The sequence below is a fragment of the Pelophylax lessonae genome (genome assembly GCF_965119305.1).
Source record: "Pelophylax lessonae genome assembly, chromosome: 10".
Taxonomy (NCBI): domain Eukaryota; kingdom Metazoa; phylum Chordata; class Amphibia; order Anura; family Ranidae; genus Pelophylax; species Pelophylax lessonae.
The window spans coordinates 128,634,651-128,652,059 of record NC_138777.1 but is presented as its reverse complement, the minus strand read 5'-3'; the positions used below and the strand labels follow the sequence as shown (position 1 = coordinate 128,652,059).

The following is a 17,409-nucleotide window of genomic DNA, read 5'->3' as shown; positions in this document are numbered from 1 at the left end:
CATGTTTCCGGAACGAATTATGCTCGCAATCCAAGGTTTTACAAATATATATATATATATATATATATATATATATATATATTTGGGTATTATTTGGGTATTATATTGTGCTTGTGTACAGTAAAATAAAGTGTATTTTTCCCTGAAAATTTGCATTTGATAAAGCACTATGCAACTATCGTTTAATTAGTCTGGTTTCAAGTGGTTTTAAAGACTTGGATTAATATATTTTAACAGAAAAGCAAAAAAAATAAAATAAAAAAAAACATAAGAGGATGTAAATATACATTGTGCTCACCTGTTACAAAGCTGAAAAGTGACTGTATATGCGCTCGGTCTTTAAAATAAGATCGACTGAGACCATTCCATATGATGTCAGCAACTCTGCGGATTAGGTCTCGACCAGATGCACCATCTTCCTGAGGATAGCAAGACAAATCCACAGCACCCCTTGTTTGAGCTGTAAAGCGGGCATGTAGTGCCTGAGCCACAACTAATTCCATGGTTGGAAAATAAGACGTTTCATGCTGAACAGACCCTTGCTTTGCATGCTCGTCTAGATTCTTTGTGCTATCCTTCCCAGGTACAATCCGTGAACTTTCTTCAGAACGGATGTCCTCTTCCACCACCATTTCCTTGTCTTTTTTCATTTCCAGTGCATCTTTCACTGCTTTGTCTACTTCCTTATTTGCAGACTTTGCACCAATTTGCTTGGAAATTACATCCTTTTCTTTCCTTGCCTGAGTCCCAACACCTCTTTTCTTTGCCAAATCATTCTTAACTCCTCTATTAACTTGTTCTGATTTACAACCACCTTGGTTTGCCTGGCTGGTTAAGTCTCCACGTTTCGCTTTTGTTCCTTCACCACTCATTTTAGACAAAAGTTCAGGGTCTCCTGGTATACTAGTTATGTTAGTTGGAATCACTCTATTAACTGCCAAAAAGTGCTCAACAAAGCCAAGAGTTAGAGAAAGCAAAGCCAGGTCAGGCTCAGGACGTGAGAGTTCCCATTTGAAAAGTTTTTTTAGCGATTCCAGTGAGCAGAGTGGGAAAAAAGACTTCTGGGTGGGCAGAAGTCCCATATCTTTTAGGCTGTGCCTGCGAGGAAAAAAAAAAAATATATAAGATTAGAGAATACAGGTTATATAAAATGTAATAATTAAGCAAATTCATTTACAAGTAGCAAATCTTTCCAACATGTCATATCAAGCGCAAAAGAGCTTTCTAGCTTGCATGCAGGTGGGAAAAGAAAAAAAAAAAAAAAAAAAAAAAAGAAGAAGAGGTCAGACCCCATCCAGGCTTTCTATTGAAAGGAAAAAAGGAGCCTCAGTGCAGCTAGTGATACTTTATTGCACACACGAAATTAGCAAACTTACAGGATAGGTTATACGTATTGTCGTGGCTCGGGGTCTCTTCCTGATCCTGCGACTCCTCCTTCCTGAAGCTGTCTGGCAGCAGGGAGATGACAAGGATGGAGGAGCCCAATCAGGAGCGAAGGATTAATCCGAGGCTGCGGTGGAACGCATGCCTCCCCTGTGGACTGCAGCGGGCATAATGACATCAGAGGGCGGTAACGCGTTTCAGACCATGCGCAGTAGTGCTCCTTCGTCAGACCAGTTTTCGAATTTCGTGTGTGCAATAAAATATCACTAGCTGCACTCAGAGGCACCTTTTTCCTTTCCCAATAGTTGGAACTGCTTCTACCAATTCAAGAGCTGCCCTCAGTGCTAGCGTGGTGCAAATGCATGGTAGTGGAAGTCCATCCATCCCCCTTTTCCTTTTTCCCTCAACAAGATCAAGCTGGAGGACTGTTTTCCCAGCAGAAGCACCCAACAAATTTCCCTTTAAGGCTTTCCATTGAGGACAGGGATCTGCTACTGGCAGACCCTAATCCTGGACCTTTAACCACTTGACCTCTACCCATGACTAGGCCATTGTTTGCAATACGACACTGCATTACTTTAACTGACAATGGCAGTCATGCAGTGCTGTAGCCAAATAAAACTTATGTCATTTTTTTCCCCCACAAATGGAGCTTTCTTTTGTGGTATTTTAACATTACTGTGTTTATTTATAGCGCAAAAAATAAACAGCAATTTTGAAAAGAAAAAAAAACACACACACATACATATATACATACATACATACATACACACACAGTATCTCACAAAAGTGATTATACCTTTTCATGTGACAACACTGAAGAAATTACACTTTGCTATAATGAAAAGTAGTTAGTGTACAGCTTTTATAACAGTGAAAATTTGCTGTCCCCACAAAATAACTCAACACAGCCATTAATGTCTAAACCGCTGGCAACAAAAGCGAGTACACCCCTAATTTAAAAAAGGTCCAAATTGGACCCAAGGTGTCAATATTTTGTGTGGCCACCATTATTTTCCAGCACTGCCTTAACCCTCTTGGGCATGAAGTTCACCTGAGCTTCACAGGTTGCCATTGGAGTCCTCTTCTACTCCTCCATGATGACATCACAGAGCTGGTAGATGTTAGAGACCTTGCGCTCCTCCACCTTCCGTTTGAGGATGCCCCACAAGGTGCTCAATAGGGTTTAGGTCTGGAGACATGCTTGGGAAGTAGGCTTGTGATGGTATCAGATTTTCATGCTGCGATTAAGGATTAAGGTTTTGCCACGGTATACGGTATTATCACGGTATTCAATTATTAAATTTAAATTATTAGATTTCTACCTCACTTGAATTTCATTGCTGAATTTAGGGGCTTTGGTTCACTTATGCACATTATTATATAGTCAGTCAGTACAGACTCTGTGAACCAGGCCTAATATAGGTCATCAAGCAGTGTCTGGCCTTACTGGTGATAACTGGTCCTGGCGCTCGGCTCCGATCCGATGGCCTGGTCATTAAGGGGGCAAATCATTGTGGTCAAGAAGTGGTTAAACCTGAAGGAGGTATTATTTATAAATTACTTTACTATTGCTTTACGCCTGGTTCACATGTATGCGGGTTGGCGGCCCACATTTGCACAGGCATAGCAGACCATTGATTTGAATGGGCTGCTATGTCCTCATTTTCCACAGAAAAAAAGGTGCATGCAGCATTTTTTTTTAATTCAGTGGCCTTGAAATCCATCCTGCTTTTGCACCATGCGATTTACCTGCAGTTCCTGCTCTGGCAAGCTTTCTGCGTTTTTTTATATACGTGGGCACGGCATTTAAAAACACAGTTTGTGTGTGCAGCAACGGCAGGTAAGTTGCATGGTGCAAAAGAAGGATGGATTTCATGGCCACTGCATTTTTTTAAATTCTGCATGCACCTTTTTTTCAGCCGAAAACGCAGGCATAGCAGCTCAAGCCCATTCAAATCAATGGGCTGCTATGCCTGTGCAAATCTGGGCCCCCAACCCGCATACATGTGAACCAGGCCTAAAGCAGTAGTAAAGTCATTAATAGATAAAAACACTGGTCTTCCTGCAGGTTTAACCACTTCTGGACCGCCAGGATTTGCCCCTTTAAAGACCAGGCCATCGGATCAGAGCGCCAGGACCAGTCATCACCAGGTAGGCCAGACACTGCTTGATGGCTATATATTGTAATGTGGGCTGCTGTGTATATATATATATATATATATATATATATATAATATGCTGCTATGCCCATGTATGTATGTATGTATGTATATCTATATCCATCTATATATAAATATATATATAATATCTATCTATCTGCAGAAACTTGCTTGCATTAGCAGTGTTTCTGTGTCTGAGCCCTGGCAGAAGCATGTGGGTGTGTGCTGAGTGGGAGCCGTCTGATTGGTTACAGGGAGGAGCTAAGTCTCTCACTCTAGGATCATATTACCAGAGCTGTTTCTATTGAGTGAGTGAATGAGTCATCCAGCTCACTGAAATGTATCAATTCTAAAGTCAGACTTAAGGAGCAGATAAGACGGTATTTTAAAAATACCACAATAACAATACCGTGGGTATGCAATACCGCGATATATCGAATTACCGAAAACCGGCATATCTCTATTGGGAAGTCCATGACCTTTACCCTCAGCTTCTTTAGCAAGGCAGTGGTCATCTTGGAGACGTGTTTGGGGTCTTTATGTCGGAATACTGCCCTGCAGCCCAGTCTCTGGAGGGAGGGGGGGGGATCATGCTCTGCTTCAGTATGTCACAGTACATGTTGAACTTCATGGTTCTCTCAATGCTCCCTACTTCTGGCAGTCCAGGCGACACACTTCTCTTTGTACTCCTCACCTGGTAGCCGCCACCCACCCTTGACACCATCTGAACCAAATACGTTTATCTTGGTATCATCAGACCACAGAACATGGTTCCAGTAATCCATGTCCTTAGTCTACTTGACTTCAGCAAACTGTTTGCTGGGTTTCTTGTGCATCATTTCTAGAAGAGGCTCCCATCTGGGACGACAGCCATGCAGACCAATTTAATGCAGTGTGCGGCGTATGGTATGAGCACTGACAGGCTGACCCCCCCCCCCCCCCCACCTCTTCAACCTCTGCAGCAATGCTGGCAGCACTCATACGTCTATTTCCCAAAGACAACCTCTGGATATGATGCTGAGCACATGCACTCAACTTCTTTGGTCGACCATGGCGAGACCTGTTCTGAGTTGAACCTGTCCTGTTAAACCACTGTATGGTCTTGGCCACCTTGCTACAATCTTCGTATAGCCTAGGTCGGTGGTGGCAAACCTTGGCACTCCAGATGTTTTGGAACTATGTTTCCCATGATGCTCAACTACACTGCAGAGTGAATGAGCATCATGGTAAATGTAGTTCCAAAACATCTGGGGTGCCAAGCTTCACCATCCTAGGCCATCTTTGTGTAGAGCAACAGTTTTTTTTTTTTTTTTTTTTTTTTAGATCCCCAGAGAGTTCTTTGCCATGAGGTGCCATTTTGAACTTCCAGTGACCAGTAAGAGTGAGAGCGATAACACCAAATTTAACACATTTGCTCCCCATTCACACCTGGGACCTTGTAACACTAATGAGTCACATGACACCGCGGAGGGAAAATGGCTAATTGGGCCCAATTTGGACATTTTCACTTAGTGGTGTACTAACTTTTGTTGCCAGCAGTTTAGACATTAATGGCTGTGTGCTGAGTTATTTTGAGGGGACAGCATATTTACACTGTTATACAAGCTGTACACTCCCTAGTTTACATTGTAGCAAAGTGTAATTTCTTCAGTGTTGTCACATGAAAAGATATAAAAAAAATATTCACAAAAATGTGAGGGGTGTACTCACTTCTGTGATAATATTACTATTATATATATATATATATATATATATATATATATTTTTTTTTTTTTTTTTACTTTGTGCTCTAACACATCCAAAAAAAAAAATAACAGAATTTTTGTAAAATATTACCGTAAAATTCCTTTCTCTGAGTCATCCGACAGTCGCCGCCCACGCATACAGTCTTCACTTATGGGGTATTGACTTCATCTCCACAGGATTTTCTAGGCATAAGACTTGTAAAAGAACAATTAATCTACATAGTCACACCCATGGGGGCTGTCCTAGTCCAATACCCCCCTGCAATAGTCATCCCAATTCAGTTTGGTCGCAAGCAGTGATAGTGTATAAAAAACCCCCAAAGAGGGGCGGGGGCGGCGACTGTCGGAGGACTCCGAGAAAGGAATTTTACGGTAAGATTTTACAAAAATGTTTGTAAAATCTTAATGTTTGTATGTTTTCTCTTACGTCCTCCGACAGTCGCCGCCCACTCATACAGTCTTCACTTATGGGGACGTCCCAAAGCAGTGTAGACATGAGGGGTGGGCAAAGCAACCGCCAGAAAAGCAACGCAGTACCCACATCAGAGAAGGGAACCTTACATGCACAGAAAGGTAACCTTCTGGGTAACAAAAAATCGGATTTTTGTAAGATCTTACCGTAAAATCCTTTTCTCTTAGCTCATTGACAGACGTAGTCTTCTTGATTCACAAGAACTGGGTTATGTTGTCTCCGCAGGAGTAGGACTAGGCAGAAAAGAAAAAACGTTCTGGCTCCACCCTAGGGGCAGTCCCAGAGGGTATATCCTCCCTCTCTCTGCTACAAGGCATCAGTTCTGTCACAAAGCAGCAACAGAGAATTTAACCCAACCCAACTCAATGATAGAGGGGCGGGTACTACGTCTGTCAATGAGCTAAGAGAAAAGGATTTTACGGTAAGATCTTCCAAAAATCCGATTTTCTCTGTCGCTCATTGACAGACGTAGTCTTCTTGATTCACAAGAACTGGGACATCCAGAAGCAGTGCCAAAAATGATGGGTGGGATTGACAGAAATCAAAATCCAATCTAGAAGGCCCAACCGGTGCCAAACTAGAAGTTTTAAAGGCTCATTATAAACAAAGAATGAGACTCAAATAAAAATTCCAACGGAAAAAAACCCTCGAGGTAGACCACTGGTCTCCTCAAATGGCGGCCTGCAAAACCTTGCGGCCAAACGAGGCATCAGACGATGCCATTACATCAACTTTATAATGTTTTGTAAAGGTATGCACCGACGACCAGGTAGCCGCCTTGCACACCTGGACCACTGACGCCTGATGGCGAAAGGCCCATGACGCACTAAGTGCCCGAGTGGAGTGCGCCTTAACAGGGAACGGGGGCTCCCGACCCTTAATAGAATAAGCCTGTACCACCGTCTGTCTGATCCATTTGGAAATAGTCGCGGCAGATGCAGGCAACCCCTTTTTGGGTCCATCCGGGATCACAAAAAGTGAATCCGTCTTGCGAAACGAGTCTGTCGTTTTCAAGTATACCCTGATCGCCCGGACCACATCCAAGGAATGTAAAGCAAACTCCCGAGGATGACTGGGCTTAGGACACAGGGAAGGTAATACAATTTCTTCATTCAGATGAAATTCTGAAACCACTTTTGGTAGGAAGGATGGGTTCGGACGAAGAACCACCTTATCTCTATGAACCACCAGATATGGGGAACGACAAGATAAAGCGGCCAGTTCTGACACCCTGCGTGCAGAAGTAATAGCCACCAAGAAGGCCACCTTCTGGGACAACGTAGGTAGAGGAATCTCCCTAATATCTTCAAAGGGAGGTTTCTGAAGAACCGACAATTCTAAAATTAAGATCCCAGGGTGGTAACGGCGCGCGCACTGGCGGAGCCAGATGTCGCACCCCCTGGATGAAATTCCGCACCAAGGAATGAGTAGCCAAAGGCTTCTGAAAGAAGATAGCTAATGCTGAGACCTGACCCTTGATAGTACTCAAGGCCAGTTTCTGCTCAACCCCTTGTTGCAGAAAAGCTAATATTCGACTAACCGAATAAGACCGTGGACGGAACCCCAGAGGTTCACACCATGCAATGTAGGACTTCCATGTGCGATGATAAATCTTTCTGGAAGTCGCTTTCCTTGCTTTAACTAGAGTAGGAATAACTGAAGCTGACAATCCCTTGTCCTTCAGCACCTGGGTCTCAATAGCCAGGCCGTTAAAGCCAGCGATCGTAAAGCAGGATGGAAGATCGGTCCCTGAGACAGTAGGTCCTCCCTGAGAGGAAGTCTCCACGGGACGTCCGCCACCAGTCTGACCAAGTCGGAGTACCAAGCTCGGCGAGGCCAGTCCGGAGCTACCAGGATTACTGGAATTCCTTCCTTCTCTATCCTGCGAAGAAGTCTTGGCAGTAACCCGAGAGGGAAGGCATACATTAGCTGGTATTGCCCCCACGGGGCGATCAGTGCGTCTGCGGTCTCTGCTAGAGGATCGCGGGAGCGAGCCACAAATCTCTGTACTTTCCTGTTGAATCGTGATGCCAACAGATCCACATCCGGGGTGCCCCAACGTAGGCACAACTGGTGGAAAACTTCTGGATGGAGGGACCATTCCCCCTGATCCAGAGTCTGACGGCTGAGATAATCTGCCTGCCAATTTTCCACCCCCGGAATGAACACCGCAGAGATCGCTGGAACAAATCGTTCCGCCCAGCGAAGAATGCAAGCCACTTCCTTGGCCGCTCGGACACTCTTGGTGCCCCCCTGGTGATTGACATAAGCCACGGCCGTGGCGTTGTCCGACTGGATCCGAACTGGGCTGCCCTGGAGCTGCTCGGTCCAGTGAATCAGACAAAGTCTGATCGCTCTCAGTTCCAATACATTTAATCGGCAACCTGGATTCTTCCGGGGACCAAAGTCCCTGGACAGATAACTGACCGAGAATTCCTCCCCATCCGGATAGACTGGCATCCGTGGTCACTATCGTCCAATATATTGGCAGAAATGACTTTCCCTGGCTGAGCATCAGAGACCGAAGCCACCAGACCAGAGACTCTCTGGTCTGTTTGCTCAATCGGATCCGATTGTCCAGGGATTCCGGATTCCGATTCCATCTGAGAAGAATCTCTTGCTGAAGAATTCGGGTATGGGACTGGGCAAATGGGACTGCTTCGAAGGAAGCCACCATCAACCCCAGAACCCTCATGCAAGTTCGAAGAGAAGACCAGCTGTTGGATAGTAACAACTGGACTGCTGATTGAATCTTCCGGAGTTTCCCTACCGGAAGGAAAACTCTTGTCCTGACTGTGTCTAGAATTAGACCCAGATATTCGAGCCTCTGGGTGGGAACCAGAAATGACTTTTGCTGGTTCACCAGCCACCCGAACTCCTGTAAAGAAATTATAGTAATTTCTATGTTTTGTAGCAGGGTCTGAGGAGACTCTGCATGAAGCAGGAGATCGTCTAGGTAACCTAGAATCGATATGCCTCTTTGGCGCAGTAGTGCCGACATTGGGGCCAACACCTTCGTGAAGACCCGAGGAGCCATGGTGAGACCGAAAGGTAACGCCACAAACTGATAGTGGTTCTCTTCTACGGAAAAGCGTAGAAACTGCTGATGTCCTGCGAAAATGGGAATGTGAAGATAGGCGTCCTTGATGTCTATGGACGCTAGGACATCCCCTGGATGCAGGAAGGCTGCTACTGTGCGAATGGATTCCATCTTTAATTTTCTTATGTTGAGAAAGGAATTGAGTGCCCTTAAGTCCAGAATTGGACGCACTTTGCCCTCTTTCCTGGGTATTGTAAATAGGTTTGAATAAAACCCCTGAAAACGTTCTGTCCAAGGAACGTGGACTACCACTCCTTGTTGTAGTAAATCCGTGACTGCTCTCCGCAGATCTTCTAGACGATCCGGGGATAGTCGGATATTGGAAGGGAAGAATCGCGCCGGTGGGAGAGATCGAAACTCGATCTTGTACCCTGACCTTATGACTTCGCAAACCCACTTGTCCGGGATTCTGGAAAGCCATGGATCCGGGAACCGGCGAAGACGTCCCCCCACCCCAATTATGGGTGGGGGCGCACCTTCAGGCTTTGGACGATTTATCTTCAGGTCTGGAGGGGGCGGGCTTTTGCTTGCCCGACCAACGTCCCCTGAAGGAGCTTTGGAGGACCTAATTTTTTCACCCGCGGGACGAAAAAACTTTTTGTGAGCAGAGAAAGAAGGCCCTCGTCTTTGACGAGGTCCTTTACCTTTAACATTTTGCGGTAAAAAGGTGCTCTTTCCTCCCGTGAGATCCTTAATGATCTCATCTAAGTTGGCTCCAAATAGACGCTCTCCTAAAAAGGGGATATTAGCCAACGCTTTTTTGGAACCTTGGTCGGCTAACCAACCTTTTAGCCACAGTGTACGCCTGAGAACCACTGCTGAAACTGATGCTCGCGCCAATAATGGAGTGGCGTCTAACGCCGCATCACACACAAACTGTAACCCCTGTATCATTTGTTCCAACAAATCTGATACCGCCTGAGGGACTTCTTCTAAGTCCCGGCGTAACCACTTGGTCCATTCAGTTACAGTCTGCGAAACCAGTCCAATAGCAATTATTGGTCTGAAAGCTGATCCAATCAAGGAAAACATGGTGCGAGACATAGCTTCTATCTTGCGATCCACTGGATCTTTAAAAGACGGAGCGTCTTCTAAAGGAATAACCGTGGCTTTATTCAATCTAGAAATTGGTGAATCCACCACAGGTGGTTCTGTCCATTTCTTAATGAGGGTGTCCTCAAACGGATAACGCCTGTTAATGCGTTTAGAAATAGCAGAAGTGCGTTTTGGCAGACTCCATTCTTCTTTGATTGGATTGCCAAAACATTTGGGCAATGGAAAAACCTTTGCTACTTTGATGCGTTTTTTAGTCCCAAAGGGGATTTCAGTTTCAGCTATTTCCGACGGAATACCCTGTAATCTTAAGGTTTCTTGAACAGATACAATGAGTGCGTTTACCAACGCTTCCTCTCGGGCTATGGCTGATGCCGAAACATCCTCCTCACTGTCTGAAGAGACAGTACCCGAGACACCAATCCCAGATGAAGTACAAGATGCAACTGCAGAAATAGGCTCAGATTCTGAATCCGAAGTTTCAGATAATAAGGGGTTAGGCGGGGGTCGCTTTCTTGCGCCCTGTCCCTGACAAGCCACTTCCACCCGGGACACAAAAGTTTCCATAATAGCTGACAATGATTCAACCGTCAGTGGGGTGCTGGAGGATCCTGCAGACACCTCGAGGGGATCCGGTGGAGATGCATGAGTGGCAGGGTCCATGTTAATTCAGGACACCTCTGCCAGAAAAAACAAAAACTTTTTTTTTTTTTTTTTAAATAAAAAATACCTCTTTTTTTATGTGTATCCCCCTAGCGCAATAGCGCCCCTCAGAGTACCTGCTTCTCAATCCCCACAGAGAGAGAGAGAGGGACCCTCAAGGCTCACCACCCGATGCAGAGAAGTTTCCAACCAACTGCAGTCAGCGTCTGTCTTTTACAGACTGGAAAGAGCTGTGTTCGTTTTCCCGGGTAGAAGGACGTAGCTCCGCCCCCTGTGTACGCCTTCCGGCGTTCCCAGCTCTCCACGAGGTAGCTGGGCTCATCAAACATGGCCGCCCCCATACAGGAGACAATAGACTCCAAAAACATGGCGGCCGGCGTGACCTGAGGACATTCATGCACCCGGTCTACAGCAAAATGGCGGCGGACTGCCGAAATCGTTTTTCCCAGCACATCCACCTGCATCTCTGCTAAATGGCGGTTTATCGATCTGCAGGAGGTACACTACAATTAAGGTAGGATTATACCTCCTATGTCTGCTGTAATACTACAGTCTGCTGGGTAGAGTGTTAGCTCTCAAACCAAGTCCACTTCCCACCAAACACATGCTGTATTTACAAGGGGGACTTTTAGTGTCAGACAGATACTGACCATGTATGGAGGGGCCCATAATTCATACTGCCTCATAACGAGGAAAAAAGGGAACGTTTACTCACCATACCGAACCGACAGGCACCCTCTCTTCACAGTACCCTCTCCACCGGGGTGGGGGGTTGTGGACCACTCCGGACGCCTCGACTCTCTGGTTCCTGGCGTCCAAGCGAGACTTAACTCGCAAGGTCAGTCCCTCCAATGGGACTCCGTCGCGGCCGACCCAGCGCGGAGCTCTGGTCTGCACGCGCTCGTAGGCAGAAACCGGGGTGACCACTGGATCTCAACATCCAGCCCGTCGCCCGGCCCCGCATACTTACTTGAATGTGTCGCGGCCGACCAAGCGCGATGCAATGGTCTGCGCGCGCTCGTAGGCCGGCTGGGGTGACCACTAGTGTCGCCCAGATCCGGCATAATTGCTTGAAGATCTCACAGGAAAAAACACTGGAGAAAACTACCTAAAAAATATTTTTTCTAAAAAAAAAAAATCTTGCCAGGACCAAAAGATCCCAGCAAGGAACTTAGTTCCTTACTCCTGACTAGACAGAAAAAAACTGATGCCTTGTAGCAGAGAGAGGGAGGATATACCCTCTGGGACTGCCCCTAGGGTGGAGCCAGAACGTTTTTTCTTTTCTGCCTAGTCCTACTCCTGCGGAGACAACATAACCCAGTTCTTGTGAATCAAGAAGACTACGTCTGTCAATGAGCGACAGAGAAAAGGGCTCAACATGAGCAACAACCCAGGAAAACAAATAACCAAGGGGATAAAACAACCCCCAACAGTCAGGGACCCACCCAAACCAGGGTACCCTATGGCACTGCCGCACAGAGAACTTTGCAGCCAAAGGAGGCATCAGCTGACGCCAGAACAAAAATTTTGTAGAATTTTGAAAAGGTGTGCACAGACGACCAAGTCGCAGCCTTGCACACCTAGGCCATCGAGGCCTGATGCCGGAAAGGCCCAGGACGCACTCACCGATCTGGTAGAAGTGCGCCTTGACAGGGAAGGGAGGAACCCGTTCCCGCAACGAATAGGCCTGTACAATGGTCTGTCTGATCCATTTGGCAATGGTTGCTGCAGACGCAGCCATACCCTTCCGAGGTCCCTCAGGAAGGACAAAGAATCAAGATTTTTGAAAGGATTCAGTCGAAGACAGGTAAATCCTGATCGCCCTGACAACATCCAAAGAGTGCAAGGCAACCTCCTTTGGATGCTTAGGGTTCGCACAAAGCAAAGGTAAAACAATGTCCTCGTTCAGGTGGAATTCCGAAACCACTTTTGGCAAAAAGGACGGATTAGGTTGCAAGACCACCTTATCCCTATGAACCACCAGGTAAGGGGAACGGCAAGACAATGCCGCCGGCACTCTGCGAGCAGAAGTGATCGCCACAAGAAAGGCGACCTTTTTAGACAGCAGAGGCAACGAGATTTCCCTGATGTTTTCAAACGGGGAACGCTGTAACACGGACAGAACCAAGTTGAAGTCCCATGGAGGTAAGGGCTCCCTTCTGGGAGGGGCCAAGTGACGCACACCTTAAATGAAGGTGCGAATCAAGGAATGAGACGCCACAGGGCGCTGAAAAAGAACAGCCAGTGCAGATACCTGGCCTTTAATCGTGGCCAACGCCAGGCGCTGGTCCACACCAGTCTGGAGCAAAGCTAACACCCTCGCCACCGAGTAGGAACGAGGAGAAAAACTCCTGGACTCACACCAGGCAAAAAAAGCTTTCCATGTACGGTAATAAATCTTACCAGAAGAGGCTTTTCTAGCCTTGATCAAAGTAGGAATGACCTCTGAGGAGAGACCCCTGTCTCTCAGGACCTGGCTTTCAACAGCCATGCCGTTAAAGCCAGCGACTGTAAAGCAGGATGGAAGATCGGTCCCTGAGACAGCAGATCTTCCCGCATTGCCAGCCGCCAAGGAGGCTCTACAGCCAGGTGAATGATGTCCGCGTACCAGGAGTGGCGAGGCCAGTCCGGCGCCACCAGAGTCACCAATGTCGGTTCCGAGGCCAACCTGCGAAGGTACCTGGACAACAGCTGAATCGGAGGAAAGGCATATATCAGGCGATACTGATGCCAAGGCACCACCAGCGCGTCCGAGGCGTCTGCCAGAGGATCGCGCGTTCTGGCCACGAACCTTTCCACCTTGTTGTTTAGCCGAGATGCGAACAGATCCACATCCGAGGATCCCCACTTCGCACACAGCATTTGTAATACCTCCGGGTGCAAGGACCATTCCCCCTGGTCCAGGGTCTGGCGGCTCAGATAATCTGCCTGCCAATTCTCCACACCCAGAATGTGAACTGCAGAGATCGCCGGGACAGGATTCTCGGCCCAAGACAAAATGCTGGTCACTTCCTGGGCCACCCGGGCACTCCTGGTGCCCCCTTGGTGGTTGATATACGCCCCAGGGTGGCCCTGCAGACGATCCGACCAATGGATCAAGCACAGTCTGATCGCTCTCAACTCTAAAATGTTTATCGGGAGGGAAGATTCCTCCTCCGACCAAGTGCCCTGGGCAGACAGGTTGCCCAGAACGCCACCCCAGCCCGACAGGCTGGCATCCGTGGTTATCACAGTCCACAGAATTGCCCGGAAAGATTTTCCGTCCGACACCGCTGGGGACTGAAGCCACCACAAGAGGTCCATTCTGGCCTGGCGACTCAAGAGACACTCTCAGGTCCAAGGACTGAGGCAGTCTGTCCCACCTGGCCAGGATCTCCGTTGAAGAGATCGCGTGTGAAACTGTGCAAACGGTATCACCTCGAAGGCCGACACCATCAACCCCAGAGACCGCATACAGTTCTGAGTGACGAGGATTCGTTGTCCCTGAGGGACCTAACCTCGTTCTGTAGGGTCCGGAGCTTGTCCTCCGGGAAGAAAACCTTTGCTTGAGCAGAGTCCAGAACCATTTCCAGATATTGGAGACGAACCGAAGGCGACAAGGTCGACTTCTGAATGTTGATGGTCCACCCGTACTCCTGGAGCGTCTGGACCGTAGTGGACAGATCGCGCAGCAGGCTCTGACTGGCACTCAATCGTAACAGGAGATCGTCCAGATATCCCAAGACCGCAATGCCCTGTGCCCAGAACAGGCGCCAACACTTTGGTAAAGACCCTTGGAGCCGAAGCGAGACCGAAAGGTAAAGCCACAAACTGGTAATGATCCTCCGCGATGGCGAATCGGAGATACCTCTGATGACCCTCGAAAATGGGGATGTGTAGATACGCATCCTTTAGGTCTATAGATGCCAGGAACTCCCCGGATTCAGGGAGGCCACCACCGAACGGAGCGATTCCATACGGAATTTTCTAACGCGCACAAAGCGGTTCAGCGCTTTCAAGTCCAGAATCGGACGCACTTTGCCCTCCTTTCTGGGCACAGTGAACAGATTTGAATAAAAACCCCAAAACCTGTCCCGATGAGGTACCGGGGCGATAACCCCTTGGGCAAGGAGATCCTGCACCGCCTGATGCAGGTCCTGCAACCGCCCTGGTGTCAAATGAAGATTTGGAGGGAAAGAATCTGTTCGCCGGCCGTGAAAGAAATTCGATCTTGTACCCTGACCGAATGATTTCCTGAACCCACCTGTCCGTGATTTGGAGCAGCCAAGGTTGGAGGAAACTGCGCAAACGTCCCCCCACCCCTGAAACGGGTGAGGGCGCCCCTTCAGGCAGAGGTGGACTGAGCCGCCTGGCCGGATTTTTGTTTGCCAAATCAGGGCTTCTTCTGGCCACCTTGGCCCTTGAAGGGTTTTCCACTGTTCTGTGCCTTGAAGGCACAAAAGGACCCCTGAGTAGGTTTAAAGGAGGGGGCCCGCTTACCGCGGAAAAACTTACCCTTAGGGTTCTGGGGCAGCAAAGTACTCTTACCCCCAGTGACTCCTTTAACCAATTCATCCAGGGATTCCCCAAAAAGGCGAGACCCCGCATAAGGGATATCAGCCATCGTCTTCTTTGATTTTTGGTCAGCCGACCAACATTTCAACCATATTAAGCGACGGTTAATCACAGCGACACTGGACAAGCGTATCGCCAAAGGGTCCTCATTTAGAGCCGCATCGCACAAATACATGACCCCACAATAGATCTGATCCACCATCTCCCCTGTAGTGGGAGGGGCAGAGTCGGCCATGAGGGTGCGTCCAATCCACCACAGCCTGAGCCACCATCACAGAGGCAAAAATAGGCTTGAGCATGGAACCCGCCACCATGTAGGAATGTCGGGCAAGAGATTCCAGCCTCCTATCCGTAGGGTCCCTAAACACCGGAGAGTCCTCGGCAGGGAGCAGGGTAGATTTGTTCAATCTGGCCACCGTGTGATCCACTTGAGGAGGCACACACCAGCGTGCCATCGTAGAGGCCGCAAAAGGGTAGAGAAGTTGAAACTTCTTAGGCACCACGAAGGTGTGTTTTAAGTTACGCCATAGCTCATTAACCTTATGGTGAACCTCTGCGGGGCAAGGAAAAACCTGCGCCGTCTTGCGGGTCCTGTGTGTACCAAAAGAGGACAACGCCCGGAGGAGTGGGCTCATCCTCCAAATGTAGTGTTTCCTTTACCGCTAGGATCAACTCATCCATAGCTGCGCGTTCCTCGGGGGGGCCGGGGGAGTCATCCACCCCTGCAACCTCCGCCTCCCCCTCAGACTCTTGCGGGTCCTGAGAAGAGCGAGACCCCGAAAGGGCCATGCTACCTACAGCAACCATATCACACTCAGAATCAGAAGAAAATTCTAGGCCTTTTCCTAGCAGCACGTTCAGACATCAGCACATCCATTTTTGACACCAAAGTTGCCACAACAGCAGCCAAATTGGTGACTGTAGAGGATTCAGAGGACCATGAATCCCCCACCAAAGCTGGAAGAAATTTGCTGTCCTGGGATTCCATAGTAGAAATAAAAAGGTTTTTTTTTTTTTAAACTGGCCCTTTAAGAGCGCTGTGGACCCCCACAGCAAACCACTATCGAGACTGAGACACAGACCCCCCGCAGGAACAAAACTGACCAGGACGAGTGCACAAAGCAGGATAAGAAAGGAACAGCAGGACAGACACCCCACAGTGTGTTACCAGCTTCTTCGGGCGGCTCTGTGAGAAAGGAGGACATGATGTCACCGCTGGAGGCTGAACTAGGCTGCAGGCCAAGGGAAAATGGATGCCTATAGAAACTAAAGGGAGGCTTTGGCAAGATGGCCGCCGACATGTGCTCTGAACGATCGCAATGCCACACGCAAGATGGCGCCGCAAGGCGCCAAAATCACTACATAGCATGCTGTAGAAATGCCCACAATGAAGCCAGACATGCTTCCCACACTTAAAATGGCGGACCGGCGGTATTTAACCCCGCAGCGGTCGCCGCATGCGTCTGCACCTCCAAGCACCCAAAAGTGACCTTAGGAGAGGGACCCCGAAAAAAACCCCACACATCGCTGCTGAGAGGGAATAAAAAGTCCCCGCAGGGACCGGATCAGGGAGCCCAAAAACGTACAGACATAGGGGACACCACAGACACACAGGACTGCCAACCCCAGACAGAGGCCCCACACAGAGTGTACTTACCTGTACCCAATGGCGTGGGGTGCCTCATATCAAATGGAAAACCGCCCACCCTCAGATGGCAAGGGAGTGCCGCCAGCCAGAATGCAGGACACTATGAGTGCAAGGATGAACCAATGCTGTGTCCAGTGAGGTAGCCACCTCACATGGCTGCATCCCTGATGGACAGGGACGGGTCGTTTGTGAGGCCAGGGCAAACACACAGCCTGCGAAACGCTCGATGGCGGGCTGGGGTTCCATCTGACCCTCTGTCCTGGAGAACCAGGACGGTCAGTCCGATTCCCAGCTCCGCAGACGCCGTCTTCATCCGAAGATCCACTAACTAGTGCTGAAAAATTAACAGCTAGCAAAGTAAAGAAAAAAAACAGAATTTTTGTAAAATCTTACCTGTAAAATTCCTCTCTCCGAGTCCTCCAACAGTCGCCGTCTCTTCATATTCGTCACAATGGGTTATGACTTTTGCTCCGTAGGAGTAGCTAGGCAACAGAATATGTCAATATTAAGGCTTTTAACATATCCCACCCCCAGGGGGTGGTCCCCTCAGTCAATACCCTCCTACTTCCTGTATCCATACCTCAGTTTCAGTGGAATAGCAGTAGAGTATACAACCAAACCCCAAAAGA

The 17,409-nt window shown here is 48.2% G+C and overlaps 1 protein-coding gene across 1 annotated transcript in view; it reads right to left on the bottom strand.

Annotated features, from left to right (window-relative positions):
- MEN1 (menin 1) overlaps nucleotides 1-17,409 on the bottom strand; it is a 553,703-nt gene that overhangs the window by 478,197 nt on the left and 58,097 nt on the right. Inside the window, exon 2 of the mRNA XM_082269638.1 lies at nucleotides 299-1,098. Within this exon, the coding sequence (XP_082125764.1) occupies nucleotides 299-1,082 (784 nt within the window). The 5' untranslated portion in view covers nucleotides 1,083-1,098. The remainder of the gene's footprint in view (nucleotides 1-298; nucleotides 1,099-17,409) is intronic.